The sequence below is a fragment of the Portunus trituberculatus genome, chromosome 15 (assembly GCF_017591435.1).
Source record: "Portunus trituberculatus isolate SZX2019 chromosome 15, ASM1759143v1, whole genome shotgun sequence".
Lineage (NCBI taxonomy): Eukaryota > Metazoa > Arthropoda > Malacostraca > Decapoda > Portunidae > Portunus > Portunus trituberculatus.
The window spans coordinates 15,128,629-15,148,456 of NC_059269.1; the positions used below are offsets into that span (position 1 = coordinate 15,128,629).

Below are 19,828 nucleotides of genomic sequence, written 5' to 3' on the forward strand. Positions count from 1 at the left end.
TAAGGCAGGACATATATGAAGATTTCTGCTGTGTTTCCCAGTCTTTTAGTATCTACAATTTCAACTATCAACTTTTATACATATATATGCTTATACACACACAAACACATACACAAGTCAATGTGTTTATAGCAAAGAACACTACACAAATATTGAGAATACTATGTAGGCTTAATTCTAAAGTAGTGACAATATTACAGACTTAAATTTTGCTTGGAGATTTCATTTTCATCACTAATTAGTGTCAATTTCACAGTGTGGTAAAAAATTTGTTAATCTAATCTCTCCCACCAAAAATTGAAAGTAAAGCTAAGAAGATGTGAATGATATCAAGGTAGAGAAGGAGAGCCCCATATATGTGCTCTTCTGGGGACATCTCATGTTTCCTCCCACCCACGATCATCTGAGTGTCATACACCATATACTGAAATGTAAAATAAACTCAAATCAACAAAACCGAAAGTGAAAAAAAAAAAAATAAATTGTGGAAATGTTAAAATAAATAATCTGAAAACTATTTCTAAGGATGGTTGTAAAATACTTAACTTATATATATTAGTCATGCAAAAACTACAAAAGTTAGAAGATCAGCAAGTAGGAAGCACAAAACTCAAGTGCACCAAACCAGCAACCTCACAAAACATGAATTTTGAATAAGTCTCCATAAAATGTGTGCTGTAAAGGCAACTGAAATGAACAAGGGTGGTGCTGGCTGCTCTTCTGGAATAAGATTAGAGGGCTAAATAGGTGTCTGGGATTATTTGAAGTATTAAAGAAACTAGAATCTCAGAAAATGGAAGTAAATGTAAAATGAATGAGGTGAACAGAGTGACTGACCATTCTCAGACACCAGAGTCAGTGGATTGTTTGCTTACAGTTACCACATGACAGTTCACTCCTCTTGTGGGAGGTGTGGCTATGTGAAGTCCTTACCAACATTACCATCTTCTCAACCTTTGTTTTTACTCATCAAATATCATAACCCTTGTCTGAATCAACATATGAGAGAGAGAGAGAGAGAGAGAGAGAGAGAGAGAGAGAGAGAGAGAGAGAGAGAGAGAGAGAGAGAGAGAGAGAGAGAATTACATCTTTTTCTACATATCTGAATCAGTACACCTTTTCAATTGTTTTATTAGGTACAATGAAAATATTTTAAGGCAATCTCTGGGGATGACCATAATGACCATTTGTGGCAATTGAGTTGTTATGATAAAACTGTGTTGTTAAAGTATTGCAGATGATTCAAAGAAATACCTCTTACTACTTCAGATCATGCTTTACTGTCAATCTTAGGAATATGTGAAATGGACCATTTCTCCTTAATCTAACTCAACCTATAGGTTATTTTCAAAGTAAGCATTACGTCCCAGCCTCTTGCCAACATCATGAATCAAAATATCAGCATGGAACTTCTCCAGCAGTGTTTCACTGATTCTTTGTAGCTGTTCATTATTAGCAAACAATGCTGAGTGATAATGAGTGTTTGACAACTTCTACTTACTTCACACATGACTAATTATAAGCAACCTGTGCATAAATAGCACGAGGGTATAAAATTTGACTGCAATTCATTCACCTTAATCTGAAAAAGCTTGTCACTATCATTATGCCTAGATATATAACTCTTACGATGCATTATGCACACTGTTGAGAGAGATTGAGACTGACCAAGGAACTGCTTAGCGGTAATATATAAAGTAACTCTCGTTGATTCTTACCATTGAGAAGAGCAAAGCAATTCCAGCAGAATAGATAGTGTACAGTATTCTACTGTAGGTGAAGATGGCAATGATTCCGAAGATAAACATAACCATTGCTGCCACGAATAAGTATATTCCACATCCAGTAAAGTCGTACTGAAACAAAATAGGAGGAAGTGAATTAGAATAAGTACAAATGTCCATGATATAACAGAACTCAATAGTTCCTGGATGCTGTAAAAAAAAAAGGCAATTATGAGACATGCATACAAAAGTGGCACAAGAAATACTAGTAAGATGTACCAGTAAGATGGATACAGTTCTAGATAAACCTAATAAAATATATAGAATGAGGGAACCGTATAGGATAAGCATATTATATACAATCACTTGCAAAACTCATGAAGGAGAAAAATTTATCTGCAGATGTAGAGATATTCAAGGAATAGTTTTCTCTTGTTAGCATAGATATATAGATCAGACACCTGGACATTGAACCAGGTAACAGGATTCAAGAGTGCAAGTGGAGAAAAATGAGTCATCTGAGATATATACATGGCATGAAAAATGAGAAAATAAACTTAATGAAATATGTATGAAAGATACATGCCTGTGCAGCTGGTATAAATGGTGATGAGATTAATTGAGTTGAAAAGAACACACTACAAAGATAAACACATATCAAAAAGATGAAGAGCAGAGTTTATGTACGAAGCTGAAGAGTAGTTGGAGAGTAAGGGCACCTAGAAAATGGAAGGATAGGATATATGAGTACATGTGTGAAGAAGGCAAGAGAGGCCAAGCATTTGAACAAGCAAGAAAGGAATGCTTCAATAAGGAAAAATTGAAGCTCTTCTGACATCTCCATCCTCCTGGGAAAAATTCCTAAAGAGAATGAGTTTCAGAATGAGTTTCACAAACTGACTTTCCATAATCTGGTTAAGAAAAATACAAGGCAAATATTTGAAACTACTGTTTTCTATGTAAAAATGATCTGTGCAATGCTAAATTAATTTAATAAAACTGGTCACATTCTGTACTTACTTTTGTCTGTGTAGCAAACAGTGTAATCAGAAAGCATATAGCACAAGTAATGCCAATGGTCATGATAACAATGCTGGTTTCGTAGAATGAGGCAATAGTTCCTGTCACATAGCTAAGGGCCAGAGTGAAGATCCCCAGCATGATGAAATTGCCTGGCCATTTACGGCGTACTCCAGAACAGCACACCATTGAGATGTAGGTGACCAAAAACACAACATAGGACATGTAGTACACCCAGACATTCCTTCGTACAAACATCTTTGTACCAGTGCTGAAAAAGAGTTGAAAATACACTAATTAGGAAAATGCATTAATTATATTACATGTAAATTCATGATTAAAATACAGAGCTGTAACAGACTCAAAAATGCCTCCCCAGCTAATCATCACCAAGTGTAAATCCACCGGTACAAGACAACATGCAGTGACATGCATGTGTATGTCCTGGGATGAAGGGTAAGATGCCTGTATGAGTGGTGGTGGTGATATTCCTTATTTTTAAGATATATCTACATAAACCTCTTAGTATGCCAACTCTATACTAATGAAGTCAGAATAGATAACAACAATGTATGAAACTTTGTTAAAATACTAGCAACATGTTGGCAACAGGAGTTAGCATGGTTAAGCTGTCTACACAAGATCTCTGCGGCCCAGATGTGTTAGCAGGAGGATGCAGGTAGGTATGTATTTTAAACAGTAACTTTACTTGTTTCAAACCAAAGTTTGTATCATGATACAAGTGTTTATTATGTAATAAAACTTACTGGAAAGTAAAGAGGGACACAATGAGAAAAGTAATCAGCAGCTGAACCATCAGGATGAGATACACCTTTCGGATGAAGGCATGCCTGACAGCCTTGTCAGAGAAGGATGCACCAAACTGATTTGGCACCATATCCTTTGGCACTTCTTCCCTTCCTCTGTTCCCATCCTGGACAGGAAAATCACCACTGCTGGCATTGTACACGGGCTGAGCCTGTAAAGGTTTCACATAATTACAACAGTGAAGGAAATAGGGCTATAGAGCTGAACATTGCAATAAAAAAAAAAAAAAAAATTGCTGTAGGATGGTTTTTACCATAATTCAAACATGATCCTAACAAAATAATATTCTGAAATGTTCTGCCATGGAAAATTCAAAAGTTGTCCCTAGGTATCAGTATCTTTCACTGCACAGGCCCATTGCTAAGCACTGTCCTTCATATGAACTACTATCCACCAGCTCTGTGATTTTGGGGTTAGTATGCCTGGCTTGCAGAGACAAAATCAGCCTATTTATTTTCACATTATACTCTACGCAGATTACTAAACAAATGCACAAATAGTGGATGTCAACAAAGTTCCAAACATAAGCCAAATAACATATTCTATATCATTATCACATAACAAAGAAAGTACTTCAGTGCCAAAATAGACCAAACTTACCTGTCCTACTTGAGCAAGGTAAATAACAGTTGCCTTTTCATCTTTACTGTCCGTGTGACAGTGGGCAACAGATCCTATTAGTGGACTGCTTTGGTAAACAACACCTTCCATTCCCTCTAAACTGTGTTCCTTCAGCTCTAATTCATGTAATAAAATATCTCACTTTCCTGATTTACTAAGTACATATATCGAAGGCACCAAGGCTCATGTAATCTCCTCACACTATACTCAGACACACACTAGCTTCACACACACTCTCTAGAGAAGCCATACATCCCTCTGACTCAAGAACAGTTGCTATATTCTCAATACCTCAAGTATTACCATTCCAACATAAGGGCTAAAGTCTGGAAAATTAATTGTCTTTGTTAATAATACATATGACAGGCCACTGTTTGCCAATTTGTTGTTAAATATCTGAATGGGGATGGTTACCAGAAAAAAGTGTCATGACAGTAACATGTATTGTGTATGGCCACATCTCAAAAGTTTGATATGGGTATTGGCTTGTTGATATTGCAAGGAAACTCTGAGAAGCAAATGCTCTCCAGCAGAATGAACCATAATCTAGCATGCTATTTTTTTTTTTTTTTTTTTTTTTTAAAGAATATGTACCAATACTTACATACGGACCAGGTTGGCCAACAAATCCCTGCTGAGCAGAATATGGTGGTGGTGGTTCTACAGGAAAAGCTGCTCCTGGCTGTGCTGGACTAACAGGCTGCACTGGATAGGGAGCTTGTGGATTGTAGCCTGGATTAGTAAACCCAGGCTGTACTGGATAGCTTCCTGGAGGGGCATTAGGCATGGTCCAGCCAGCATTTCCAGCAGGGCTTTTAGATGGATCACCTGGATATGGGGCTGTTGGATTAACTGGATATGGGGCCGACATTCTGAAATGATAAAATACATATTCAAAGATTGCATTAAAACCCATCTTTCTCACATCACATAAAAAATAACAAAAATCTTAAAGGATCAGTACTTGAGGAGACAATATTGTTATCCATAAAAATTCACAAAATTCATTCTGGATAAATATCAAGCAAATAAACATTCCTAACTTTGATTTCCATATGGCATCCCATCCATGGGAAAATATTCATAATAGCCACTTATCATAATGGACTGTATATATATATATATATATATATATATATATATATATATATATATATATATATATATATATATATATATATATAGGGAAACCTCCATAATGCTAGCACATGACAATATTGAGTTTTATGCCATTTAGCAGTTTTCTGTGACCAAAACCACAACTAAACACTAGCACTACCTCCAAAAAAATGGTTCTAATGCTATAAAGTTAGCTACTGAATTTCATAAAGCCTAGATGCCTTTTAAGTAGCTAATATGATTAATTTCAATTTTCCATTTATATTCACATGAGGAATTGAAACTTTTACAATGAGCACATGAGGATTGAAAACTTTATAATGGTGGATATCATGCAACTTTCAAGTATTTATGCACATCAAATGGACAACAACATTATTGTAGCAGACTTATCAACCCTAAAAGGAAAGTAGAATGCTCTGGAGGCCAGAGTAGTAAAGCAATATGAAGGTTAGAACTAAGGATCTGTGTAGCATGCTTAAGGAAGCCTTACAATACACCTGAGTTGTATGAAGTTTTGCCTAAAAGAAAAAATTCATCATTGAGTGATAAACTGTTTGATTGTGGAGTGCTACCTTGTGAATCACTGCAAGATTAATGGGTAAGCTTTCATTGAAAAGAATAGTTTGTTTAGGGTGTGAACTCTTGGATGGTAAAGGTCAATCTTTCTCACTAAGAGTCTGAAGCCTTGACTGAAACCATAGAACAGGAAATTAGATCTAGCCATTTACTTCTTCAATTTTTTTTTTACTTTCATCTGTTAATGAAGTAAGTGTCATGAATATGATCATGAACAAACAACTTATAACAAGAGAATAAAACTTTAGGAAAAAAAAAATCAAATATATTTTGGAAATAAATGCAATTTTTTTTTTTTTTTTTTTTTTTATTTATACCATGTGGGCTTTTCATGGGAATTTCTGGGCTAAAGGGGGTACTTTTTGGGGTACCTCCTATCTGAAAGCCCACCCGCTAGGAAACCGTTGCCCCGAGTGAGGAAGCCCAACCTACACTCGGACCGTGGACAGGATTCCAACCCGTGCGCTTGGAGACCCCTCGGACCCCAAAGCACGCATGGTTCCACTGTACCACGGCTCAGCTTTCAACATTATCTATGTTGGGATTACCAAGAAAGATATTTAGGTATACTTGAAGAGTAAGGGAAGTGCTGTTCTGCTTCCACCCATTAGTGGTGCAGGCAATTTTATTTATAGTGGTATCCATATCACTATATCACCACCTAGAATCTGGGTATCATGGTGACATGTAAGTAACTTTAAACCACTCGACAAATGGCAAAGTTTTAAGGTGGTACGTGGTGGGGATTCGAACCTATACATGAACATCTGCCCGATCCCACGCTCACCACATTATCCACTAGGCCACCACCTCCCTATATGCTACATTGAAACTGATGTTATGCTGCAAGCTGCACATCCTACAGTATACATTACTTATCTGAACCACAGGAAGGGGCCACTGGTTTCCTGTGAGTCAGATAATGGGAGAGTGAGGGATTTTGTTTATGTCCTGGTCTCCATTTTTTTTTTCCTTTTTCTGTGTCCCCCACAGCTTCTTTTTGTATACATTTTAGATGATATGGCACTACTTCATATGGACATTTCTCATTTCCTTTTATGGTAAAGTTATGATCATCTAGGCAGCTCTTACACAACCATGTATTTTCTTAAACACGTTTTGCTTCAAAGTTCTAAATAAATGAAGGTAGGAATTAATCTTCCATCTACCTGTCCATACCTCATTCAACTCTCCAATCAGAAGACTTCGTATGAATAATAAAAATTCACATAATACCTTGAACAGGTACCTCCTCTCAGTGGGTTATTTAACAATTATGATGAAAATGCCAAGCAGAACTATGTCTCTGTCGTGGAATTGATTTTCAAAAACATTGCTACGAGTCAATACGTAATAGCCAATTGTGTGAAAAAAACTCATAATGTGAAGTAGAGCGAGTACTTTACCATATCATGCAGTCTTACCATGCGCTATTGACAAGGACAGTAAACAATAACCCTCACACATTATTTTATGCATAATATTGAAAACGTTTTCTCAAGTAATACTGATTTTGGTTAATGTGCAGAAGAGGTCCCCCTTACCAATCTCTTCAAAGTAGTCATTATGAAGAAGTTATAATAGTATACTTGTAATGTATAAAGATTTCGGAAGGCGGTCGACCTTACGTAGGTCACACTGCTTTCTTGAAAATCACCCATCTCCGCCAGAATCTAAGTCCCTAACAGATCCATTCACTGTGGTACGCAGGTGAAACTGAGCCTCGCAACACCTCAGTCACGTACCTCTGCCCTGACAGGAGCAAGTTCCTATTACATGTGAATTGACAAAATGTCATCAACGTATGTGTTATGAGACAAAATTGTAAATAATGCACCACCTTTCTCTTTGATGATAACTTATCTTCGTCTTTTTCCTCAATTCACACTTTCATTCATGTACTTCTATTAATTTTCAAACATGAACGCTTTTCATTGGTTCCTGAGCACAGATATCAGCGCAGGTATCAATCCGCGATGAAGGATGAGGGTAACACGTGTACAGGTGCCCAGTCCTTACCAAGTACCCGCCATGACACGCTGTGAAGACTGTGATCTCGGCTTGCTGGAGTTTGCTGTCAAGTACAGTGGAAAGGTTGCAAATTTGATTACTGGGAAATCATCGCTCCTGCGATGCAAGTCAGTGTACAATTGAGAAGAGGACCAGCCAGGACCTTCATTTTTTCGTTAAGGTATTGTGAGGAGGGGTATTGGTAGAGGTAGGGCATATTGTGTGGAGCTATAAGAGAACCGGTGTGGGGGGAGGGAAGCTGCCCCAAAGCAAGGATACGTTAGGTTAGGTTTATGTTAGGGTTAGGTTAGTGTTGTAGGTGGGGGGGTCCGGGGGGTGCAGCCTCCCTGGTTAGGTTAGGGAAAGGGAGAGGGGACTTCTTATGTATTTTTACCCTGATTTTATTCTATAGAAGAAATCATGATCTGACAGTTGAGGAAAGCTTAAGGCAGTCACACTGGCACATTTTCAACAAATTCTGCAACTTTCTGAAAATTGGCAGTTCTTGAGCACACTAACACAAATGTATAGCCTTTCTTCTACACTTACATTGACAATAAAATATGGCTCCAGGTTCTCTCTCTCTGAATAGTTACATTAGTTGCTGCCTGCTAGCCTCTCCTAGTGTGACAGTATCACTATCCTCCCTTGTCCAACAACATTCCAACAAAATTACATGACGCAATTCCCACCAACAAACCTAGTGCCCGGCCAGCTCGGGAGTCAGGACGGCAGTTCACAAGTGCAGCTCTGGTGACCCACAAGCAAGCAGTCGCTGTTCTGCTTAATAGTTTTATCGCACATGAATCAAGCAAGTTAGAATGATATCCAGCCTACAATAAATAAGCACGGCAAAAGAACAATGAAAATAAATGAGTAAATCTTGACGCGTGCAATAAACACGGCAAAGGAACAATGAAAGCAAATGAGATCTTGACGCCTACAATAAATAAACACGGCAAAGAAATAATGAAAATAAATTAGGTAAATTTTGACACCCATTGTTGCCAGTTTTGCCACCACACGTCCTTCCTAACTTCCTGTGTGGGACGCCCGTGTAAACAGTTCACCTTCATACCACGGCTTAGGGCATGCACAATTCCCCGTCATTAGTGAAACACCCATGAAAATAGCCATTATAACCCACCTCTAGTCTACCGAGGTCACGTACTGTACGAGTATACCACTATCTACTCTTTCCTGCACCACTATACGGGGTGTCCTAACTGTTCAATCTTCATGAGGTACGGCAGAACCCTTCTAATGGTCTGTAATCTTACTTGACAGCTACTCTGGTCCTGGAGAGAGCGACGCGCAGCTACCTTGCCTCCTCTTGTTCGGATCCTCTTGTGACCTCACTTCCCGTGGCGACTGAGTCAGACTGGACTGACGACTGTTTTCCTCGCCTCTTCTCAAGTCCCTTTCATGATCGTTTTCCTTTTTTTTTCTTTTCTTTCCTCATAGATTTATTTTACATATTCATGTCCCGCTGCTCATATCAATTTTATGAAGCTATTAGCAAATGTGAGATGTTGCGGATATAAACGTTATCCTGCTTTCAGAAAGCTTTGCTATTATTAGAAACGTAAAAAAGTATTTTCTATCACACATCAATGTTGCAACATTATCGATATATTGCTACATATAACAATTTTGTTGTCTTCAAAACGATCCCTTTCCAGGGATGTTAACTGTAAACAATCTGATATTCATAAAATTTACTAGAATAAATTAACAGTTTTTAAAAATTTTAGGAATCACATAATTATAGAATAAATCTTCCATAAGTTTTGTATCCTTAAGAAAGGATGGCAACTATACCCAAATTGGCGGCGTAGTTTCTGGAAAGTAGTGGAAGATGACTCAATATTGTGATGCTATTGGATTTCTCGCTCTGTGTCTTGCAGTGACTTCCTCTCATTCTACGTAAATGTAGAAACAATAAGGAAACTGTGGTAATAAATTTATTATTGTAACTCATTTTGTATAATAGCAAGTTAGGATAATTTCTGGAACATTACCGACATCAAAAAATATCTACGTACATCGACCATCAATTGAGATTAATAGCGACTCTGACATTGCACATTGAATCTGGAAAAAAAAAAGTGGCTGCAAATATTCCAATATTTTCCATTACTTGCTATTTATATACACTGTACCCTCCCTGCTTCTTGTACGTATATACTGCCTTTCCCTTCCAGCATGTAGGTTTCCTTGCTCATTCCTTCGCTATCAATACATCCCCATTCTGTTCCTTTTACCCCAGTGCCTTAGCAGGATATTTCTTCTTTCTAGGAGTATCCAGGTCACTCTCTACTAGAATCAAAGTGGCATTTGTTATCTTTTCGTTTTTATTTAGATTTTGACTTTATTTGATTTATCTTTTAACCCTTGGCTTTTACTTACAGGGAGAAAAGAAAGAGGGGGAAAAAAAAGTTGAGGTATAGTATAGTCTATGTTCAAATCGAAGCATTTTCTTTAACGGCTAACATGGTTGAGCATAATACATAATTCATTATACGTAGTTTTCAAAGACGTGATGATTATGTCAATGTTTCCTTTTCTATTCATTGCGTGCTATTTTGTACTTTATCCTAACACAAGCCCTGAGTGTTACCTGATCCATTACTATCTTGACCATTTCGGAGATTGATTAACCCCTAGTGCGACAAATGAGATCATGCGCCAACGTTTTCTTAAGGTGGGCTCACACGTGTAAATATACGACTGAAATTGCAAGCCGGTAGCGTTTCCTACTGAATATCGGTGCCTAGCGACTTGAAAAAACAATCACAAAATAAGACTGAAGGCTTGTTCACACATGTCAATATGCGAATGAAATTGCAAGTCACTAGAAGTATTGACTGAGCCCTTCTTGGCTAGTTGGCACCCTTGGCACCTCAGCCTTCCGGGACAAAGTCTCTTTCTTTCTTATGTCAAGGCCAGTACGGGTGTGATGTCAGCAGGGAGTGGATGTAAGGTGTAGGGTGTAGGAAGAAGAGAGTCAGGCGTTACTTGATGGGTATTGAAGTGAAGGTGAACTAGAGCTAAGGACACGGACAGCGCTACAGATTTCCTCCACAGTTGAGATAAAGCTCCTTTTTAAGATGAAACCTATACCACCAGAGAGATGTATTTCAATAGCCAACTGCCCAACTGTATAAGAAAAAAAAGAAAAAGAAAAAAAACGACAATATTCTTTCATCCTCGTTGCAGAAAAAAATAGAACCATGATTGATAAATATGTATAGGAATGAATAATAAAACAGTAAGAAGCTATAATGAAGGGTGGAAGAGTATGCAAGTAGTCCTGTATTGGTAACTTGAGTGGGATGCCAAAATTGGAGAGAACAGGAAGACTAGCAGAAGTTTAAGACAGGCACATCCTCAGGCACAGCTGAGGATGACTCTTACATGACGCTAATCAATAGCTGGGCTACTAAGAAAGAAAAAAAAAAGAAAGATAGAAAGACAATATGAATTGGATCCTGTACTAAAAAAAAAAAAAAAAAAAAAGGAAAAAAAGGGTATAGCAGGGAACCTATGAGTCTCCTAACGTGCATTGGCTATGGTAGCATTTCATGGCCTGAGATGGCTTGTTCAGTTTACTAACACAAGGTAGAAGCCTTCTAAACATATCACTTCCCAGAAAACACACACACACACACACACACACACACACACACACACACACACACACACACACATACACAGAGCCATGCAGACGCACACGCTTGGCACGATGCTTGTGGTTACACGCTTCAAATGCATATCGGTTTCCTTCTCACAGTTGTTATTCATGATGTATCCTTCTGCCTTTCATCATCGGTTGCACTTACAGGTTTCCTTACCGGGAATTTAATCTTCATTTACTTATTTTCAGTAAATTTTTTAAAGTTTTTTGCATACTGCAGAGGTAGTAGCAGTAGTAGTAATAGTAGTAGTAGTAGTAGTAGTAGTAGTAGTAGCAGTAGTAGTAGTAATAGTTATTGTTATTGTGATAGTAGTAGTAGTAGTAGTAGTTGTAGTAGCAGTAGTAGTAGTAATAGTTATTGTTGTTGTGATAGTAGTAGTAGTAGTAGTAGTAGTAGTAGTTGTAGTAGTAGAAGTAGTCGTAGTTATTGTTGTTATGATAGTAGTAGTAGTAGTAGTAGTAGTAGTAGTAGTAGTAGTAGTAGTAGTTGCTGTTGTAGTAGTAGTAGTAGTAACAGCAGCAATAATAACATCAAGTGAACAAAAACATCAGGACCATCACAACAACAACAAAACCTGCTGAGGAGAGGCACGGGCGGCTCACCCTCCCGTTCAACCACCTCATTTTTTAGTTTCCGCGTGTGCCACCATCTGGGTGCAGGGAAAGGAAAAACGGCCGCTTGACTCAGATATGCATAGTAAGAAACCAGTAAATACTTTCACCTCTTCAGTTCATGTAACAGCCGTACAGGAAGAAGAGAACAACGTAGCAATTTTATATGTTATAGGAGACGTAGTCATAAATAAAAGAACACGTGCGTCCTCTTGTTAAAGTAAACCAGTTGCAAAGGGTCGCACAGGTTGCACAGATTGCACAGGTGGTTGCATAGGTTGCACAGGTGGTTGTACAAATTGCACATGTTGCACAGATGGTTGCACAGATTGCATAGATTACACAGGTGGTTGCACAGGTTGCACATGTTGTACAGGTTGCATAGGTTGCACAGGTGCACATCAGGTTGTACAGGTTGAGAGAGAGAGAGAGAGAGAGAGAGAGAGAGAGAGAGAGAGAGAGAGAGAGAGAGAGAGAGGTGGTTTGGGAGGGAGAGTGGCGGATGTATGGAGGAGAGTAGGAATGTCTCATTGAAAACCTTTGCCCCTACCTGGGGCTTTAACACTGGCAAAACGCATAATGTATCGACTGTTTTACGTTTTCATCACTGAGGCTTATACCAGGTATGAGCTTTCCCGACAGTATCTGTCCAATTATCTACTAACATATTTTTATGTCTATCTGTGTGTGTGTGTGTGTGTGTGTGTGTGTGTGTGTGTGTGTGTGTGTGTGTGTGTGTGTGTGTGTGTGTGTGTGTGTGTGTGTGTGTGTGACCATCAAGGACACCGTTTGCTACAGTCTTGAGAAACAACACAAAATCTTGGTAACTGTCTCCTCTTGACTCTCACTTTCACCTGCCTGGTTTCCTCGCAGCAGTTTGGAGCGGTTCGTGGTGCCGTCCGCGTGCCAGGTTGTTGGTTGTCGTGTGTGGTGAAGCGTGTGCTCACTTGGCAAACTCGCAAGCGCTTGTGTTGCACCATTAGCATTGTGCAACAGGAAGTTATAGTGCAGTGTATTAAAGGATGTTTTTATTTAAGAATCATTTATTGAGAGTTAAAAACGCTTACAACCCACTGTGATATGAAAAATATACAAATGCAATGTCCTCTTATCATCCTCGCTGTATCATGTGTGGCTACAGGACAAGCGCCTTTGCCCCTCCTGACGAGGCTGCTCCAACCCACACTCTTCACTACCGCCTCCACCCCGCCACATGTGGACTTTCACGGCACACTCAAGTTAACTCCACCGCCTCCTCCAGTGCCGCCTGAATTTGAGCCATCACCTAAGTTCATTCTCCCTACCACTCGTAGTACTGAATCGCGCAGCCTCAAGCCAGCATCACTCACTGGGTTCAATGTAACTACCTTCACAGAGGCTCCAACTTCCTCACTCCTTCATTCTCCCACCACCATCAAATTCACGCTGGACGATGTTTCGGCATACTTCCACCCTCAGCTTATCCCTCCACTGGGCAATATAAAACTACCAGAGGGCTCACTCAGTCATGACTCTCCTGCTCATTTACCGGAGTCCCCATCTAAAGAAGTGAGAGAAGAGAGCAGTGAAGGGGACAGTGTCTTCTTAGCTACAGTGATCGATGAAGACCCTGCACAGTATCAGTGGATAGTGGGGTCGGGAGAGCAGGATCCATCAATGCCAGACACGCAGCAGATAAACGACTCCAAGACTGGAGAGGGAGATGGCTTTGAGGATCCAGTCGTCGTAAGCACTGAAAGTGCAGACACAGTTTTCCTTCCGTCGTTTTCCTTCCCCCTCTTTACAGAACCCACAGAGGAGCTCGCCACGCAGAACCCGGTGGAGGCAGAGAGATTGGTGGCCGCCGCCTCTAACTTGCAGTCTGAGCCTCTGCAACTCGCGGAGTCGACTTTTAATTTTTTTGCTGTAAAGCCGGTTAAGAGTAAAATTGAAGATGATTCTGAGAGCAAAACATCTTTCCAGGGAATAAAGACTAATAGACCCTTGAGCAAGACTCCCGTCCCTCAGATTGTTGACTTGGGAGAGGAGACAGAAAACTCAACAGAGAGACTGAGTGAGTCACAGTCAGCGAGAAGAGTTCTACAATTTGACCAAGAATTTCTCACTCTCTTAAAACGTTATCATGAGCAAGATAAGGAAACGAACAAAACTATTCCATCCTCTCCTGATGCCAAACCTTTCTGGCTTGACGGGGATGCAGTAAACAAGGCAGACTTGGCAGAACGCCTCAAGAGTGTGCTGCCTACTCCTCTTTTCTCCACTTCACAACCTTCTCAGGCTCCCAGCACGAAGACAGATGTGATAGAAAAGCTTCAGAGCGAGCTTTCCACTACATTTTTTTCCTCATTTAAGACCTCCCAAGCACCCAAAACAAAGACAGACCTGACAGAACGCCTTAAGAGTGAGCTGACTACCACACTGTTCTCCACTTTCAAGCCCTCCCAGGCACCTAAGACGGATAAAAGTTCTGGCGGGGTTTTCACTACGTCCCTGCGAGGCCTCATATCAACGTCAGCTAGTGATGTAGAGTTAGAAGCAACGGATAAAACCTCCGAAGGTCCCAAGGTGGTTCCGGTCGGGGAGGTGGGCGAGCTGCTGCACGAGGAACAGGAAGCAGGGCAGGATTCAGAGGCGCCTCTCTCCGCCGCCTTCAAACACGGCGTCCAAAGCATCAACGTGAGCGCTTGGGTGTCCGGCTGCCCCAAACTGTACGGGAAAGTGAAACTGAACTGCGCTGTGCACCATGACTCCCCCATCAAGGCTGCCATGGTGAGTGCCGCTTGTCGGTGCCACGGAGAGAGAAAGAGAGAGAGAGAGAGGGGAGGGGGGACTTTATTTTATCTTCCATAGTGCCAGGCTACCTTTTCCTTCCTCTCACTAATCCCTCTCACTTCTCATAAGTTCGTTTTTGATCATCTGTTCAAGCATTTTCATTTAGATATTACCAATGTTACTGGTTGACAAATATCATTCATGTTACTGTATTATGCCTTTTCGTACGCGACACAGTAAGCTTGGTTAACTATCTTTGAATTCACGTCCTCCTATCTGGATGCTTTATCATTGGATATGGTACGGTGATCCTAGAACGTTTTCCTTTGCAAAGAAGGCCGAGTGATGTGTTTGTGAGTTTGAGTGAGTTGTTTTGGTGCATTCCGTGTAACATTGTCGACCTGTATATATATGCCCGTATTCTGAAACGCTTGCTCTTACACCACGACTATTTTCGATGGCCACAAAGATTATTACCCGAATTCTCACGAGTGTTTCTTCATACGCAATTCTTAATAGGTCATTGTAATCGTAAAAACACCTTTCAAAACCTGTGTCCCTTTAACTAGAGTCTTTTGAATTTAGTAGAAGTGCTTCGCAAGAATGTTTAGAAATATTTAGGTTTTAAAGAATGCTATGATTTATCCATTTCCAGTAACCGGATTAGTGTGAACTTAGTGAGGAGAAATTAGATTAATGATTTTGTTAGACAGAGAGGCTTTGGTGAAGTCATGCGTCGGTCATTACACACTGAGCGAGCACTTGATGCTTGGAGAGAGTGAGTGGCGGGATAAACACTCCAATATGCTCTATTGAGACTGTGGTCGCTTTCAGTAAACCTTCATTAGCGTAGCCTGACAAAATACACATAGTAAAATTCCTCTCTCTCTCTCTCTCTCTCTCTCTCTCTCTCTCTCTGAAGTCTAATGGTCAATTTTCTCGTCAACTCAAGCTTATCCTCTCCCACCGGATCTCAAACATGATGATCATTTAACATCTCTCTCTCTCTCTCTCTCTCTCTCTCTCTCTCTCTCTCTCTCTCTCTCTCTCTCTCTCTCTCACTGGCTTTCAGATTGTTTATTTCTGTACTAAGCTTCTCTCTTTATCAATATTTCTTTCACCTAATGTATCAGCGTGTCGAGGTATATTGTAATGGCGAGGTAAATGCTTTCCGGAGACAACGTACTGTACCATCGTTGCTCATTATTTAGCTGTGGTGACGAAGGTATTTTCCTTTCTGACCGCAACAGGTTACTAACGTGACGCCACACCAGTTGGTCCCTGAGCCGCGGGTAGTTAGTAGAAAGCAACCCATTAAGGCTTTTCCTTCTCTCTGGTTACAGTGGTCGCTGACTTACCATCTGTCAGTCTTTAGTGTGATCCTTTTCCTGCTATGGACGCCTTTTTGTTAATCTTGAGAGTGCTGTAATGAATTGTTTGGATGGACTATGTTATACTCACGTCGTATCTGAAGTAATCAGCGAGTATTACACTATCTAAAACACAGAAACATTATATTCTTAAACACACTCTAAAGCCTTATCTCGACTGCTTCTAACAGACTGCACTGAAATTCCATCTCAGATTTTAATGGTGTCCTTAAAAGTTTTCATTAGGGACAGTTCGAGAAGGATTATGTTCTAACAGTGAGAAATAACCATGACTACTCAAGTGATTTGTGATCCTTTGAGAAGAATTGTCACTGGAGCTCAAAACATTTATAATTCTTATGACAATTCAATGAGTACATAAGGCAGAAAAAGATCATTCCACACACTTATCACCAATTTGTTATTCTCATATCTTTCATTTAAATCAGAGAGGGGAAGAACGGTAAGGAATCAAGCATGGAAGCATAATGTTTGTGAAGTCACGTCTATAACAGGAGAAAGTGCCGCTCAGTTTTTGTTGAGAGGAGATGACTAAGGTTTGTCTTGTCTGGTAACGGATGTGAGTGAAGCGGTTTCATCATCTCAGTAACAGCTTATCACCATCCCAGGGACGTTTTAGAGAGAGAGAGAGAGAGAGAGAGAGAGAGAGAGAGAGAGAGAGAGAGAGAGAGAGGTTATTTTCGTACATTAAGTTATAAATAATCATGATAGCTTGTTATTGCCATTTGCATGATAACCAACAACCTCTTTCAAGGATGGTATATACACGGTACACACACACACACACACACACACACACACACACACACACACACACAGAGAGAGAGAGAGAGAGAGAGAGAGAGAGAGAGAGAGAGAGAGAGAGAGAGAGAGCAACCAGGCGTCAGTGAAAGAAAACGTGAAAGTGAAATGGAAAACAAAGGAAAACGGAGAAAATTATCCCTGCGGCGTCAGAGACTTTGGCAGTGGGAAGTGGCGGCGGTGGAGACGGTGGCGACACAAGAAGAGGGTGGCGAAGGCAGGATGATGGAGTGAGAGGGAAAGGAAGGGAGGAGGAGGAGCCGAGCAGGAAACTAGTGGTAGAAGAGGGTCAGGAGAGAAAGTGCCGAGGTCAGGTTGCTGTTGATGAGTGGATGGATTAGGAAGTAAAGTGGATAACAACAGGTGTGTGTGTGTGTGTGTGTGTGTGTGTGTGTGTGTGATTCTTCTTTCGCTGGTTTTCGTCAAGGTTCGCTATAGTGCGTATGAGTGTAATTTTGTAATTGCATATCGTGTGGTTATTGTATGCCATAATCTCTCTCTCTCTCTCTCTCTCTCTCTCTCTCTCTTTGACTAAGCTTCTGGGCGTGGTTACCAGCCAGCACAAAGAGAGTGGTGACTTACATAGGTATACTGTATTCACTCGCAAATCCACAATTACCACTGATATTCCTCCCGACAGACTCTGAGATGGAAGAAGAAGACCTTTGCTGAGGGGCACGTGGCGGAGCAAGTGATCAGCGAAAACAACCTGTTGATGATGGAAGACCCTCGCCTGTCCCTGGACCGTCACGCGGGGCACTACAACCTGGGTATCAAGGACTTCCGTGCCAAGGACTGCGGCAGCTACGAGTGTGAGGTTCGGGCGGCAGATACCCTCGCGGCGTCTCAGCTGTTGCTCTTCACCTGCCACTGAGATAATGCTAGGCAATGCATGCTGTATACTCGCTGTAGGTTAAGCTGATCTATACAAGCCATTTCTTCCGACTCGCAGGCTTGTGTTTTGAAACGTCTTGCTTCTCAGTACGACTATTTCTATATGTTACAGAGATAATCAACCGGATTCTCAAGAATGTTTTTTCCTGTGAATAATACAGAAATCTTGTTAATCCGTCACCATTACTGTTTCCACAACTAGTAACTGCTGCTTGGAATTTCTTAAAAGTACGTCTCTTGTTCCTTGCATGCAATGAAAGGTTCCTGCAAAGGACTGATGTAGAGGGCTGAAAATCTATATAAAGATTTTAATTTTTGTTACCATTAATCAAGAGAATTGCAAAAATGTTGTAGCTGTCTTTTTCTGCTATTCATTCGTTTCTGGTTTTTTGCTTCTTCGATCGCGTATTGGGCAAAATAAACTGTATACATATTACATATATCCTGTAAAAATAACAGCAATGATGATAGTAGTGGTGATAAAACTAATAGTAACAACAACAATAATTATGCGGTAGTAGTAGTAGTAGTAGTAGTAGTAGTAGTAGTAGTAGTAGTAGTAGTAGTAGTAGTAGTAGTAGTAGTAGTAGTAGTAGTAGTAGTAGTAGTAGTAGTAGTAGTAGTAGTAGTAGTAGTAGTAGTAGTAGTAGTAGTAGTAGTAGTAACAGTAGAAGTAGGAGGAGGAGAAGGAGGAGGAGGAGGAAGATGAGGAGGAGGAGGAGGAGAAAGAGGAGCAGGAGGAAAAGGTGTAGCAGCAGTAGTTATTGTAGTATGTAATTGCAACTACAGTGTGTGTGTGTGTGTGTGTGTGTGTGTGTGTGTGTGTGTGTGTGTGTGTGTGTGTGTGTGTGTGTGTGTGTGTGTGTGTGTGTGTGTGTATATACCACTTATCAATATTCATATATCTGTTGATTCACTTGTAAACCGCACGTTAATAATTGTATTGTGAATGGTTTATATCCTTATTTACTATGAATATTTTGTCAACCTGTTTACTAAATGAGAGATGACCTACCTGCACCTGTTATGTGGGCAGAACGATCGCAAGAAGGTAGATGACTTGCATGTGATAATATTATGAAAATTTACTTAGCATCTTTTTCAAATTATTGAAGAATCTCATGAGATTGTATGGACAAATTGTAATAAATTGATATGAAAATAGAAGAAACTTATCCTCTGTCCTTATAACTTCGCATACGTAAAGGTACTCAAAACTTATCTCAGTCAACGCCATGCACTAACATGAAATATGATGGATATGTTCCGTAGACTTAATCAGGAATGTGTATGAAAATGTAGATCATGTCTGTATCCGCCGCAAACTCTTGCTTAATCCCTAATTAAATATGAAAATATTTACTGAATTACGTTAACATAAGACACACTAGTGCAGCATCAAGGAAAATATATTTTGATATAAGGAAATATTCATCTCTATAGTTACAGTCAACGCCATGCACTAACATGAAATATGATGGATATGTTCCGTAGACTTAATCAGGAATGTGTATGAAAATGTAGATCATGTCTGTATCCGCCGCAAACTCTTGCTTGATCCCTAATTAAATATGAAAATATTTACTGAATTACGTTAACATAAGACACACTAGTGCAGCATCAAGGAAAATATATTTTGATATAAGGAAATATTCATCTCTATAGTTACAGCACCACATGTATCATGTTTGATTTGTGGGCTTGTTTAAAAAGAAGCTGGGACTAGCAACTGTTCATTCAGATAATTTATGTAGCCTACC

The 19,828-nt window shown here is 39.9% G+C and overlaps 2 protein-coding genes across 6 annotated transcripts in view; one reads left to right on the top strand and one right to left on the bottom strand.

Moving 5' to 3' along the window:
* The window catches only part of LOC123504013 (protein lifeguard 3-like), an 18,057-nt gene extending 8,718 nt beyond the window's left edge, over positions 1-9,339 (bottom strand). The window contains exons 1-7 of one of the 5 annotated variants that reach the window (XM_045254215.1): positions 9,182-9,306; positions 7,911-7,965; positions 4,798-5,065; positions 3,512-3,723; positions 2,745-3,015; positions 1,719-1,856; positions 214-424 (exon numbers count right to left, since the gene is read on the bottom strand). In XM_045254215.1, coding sequence (XP_045110150.1) covers positions 278-424; positions 1,719-1,856; positions 2,745-3,015; positions 3,512-3,723; positions 4,798-5,064 — 1,035 coding nt within the window. In that variant the 5' untranslated portion in view covers position 5,065; positions 7,911-7,965; positions 9,182-9,306 and the 3' untranslated portion in view covers positions 214-277. Of the gene's footprint in view, positions 1-213; positions 425-1,718; positions 1,857-2,744; positions 3,016-3,511; positions 3,724-4,797; positions 5,066-7,731; positions 7,966-9,048; positions 9,072-9,181 lie in introns of those variants that run through there. The other 4 variants (XM_045254219.1, XM_045254214.1, XM_045254220.1 and 1 more) reach the window with 4 other exon arrangements.
* Positions 9,340-13,082: 3,743 nt separating this feature from the next.
* On the top strand, positions 13,083-18,639 carry LOC123504281. Its single transcript, XM_045254689.1, has 2 exons — positions 13,083-14,979; positions 17,815-18,639. The coding sequence occupies exons 1-2, from the start codon at positions 13,291-13,293 to the stop codon at positions 18,046-18,048; spliced, it is 1,923 nt and encodes a 640-aa protein (XP_045110624.1). The 5' UTR covers positions 13,083-13,290; the 3' UTR covers positions 18,049-18,639.
* The last annotated feature ends 1,189 nt before the right edge of the window (positions 18,640-19,828 follow it).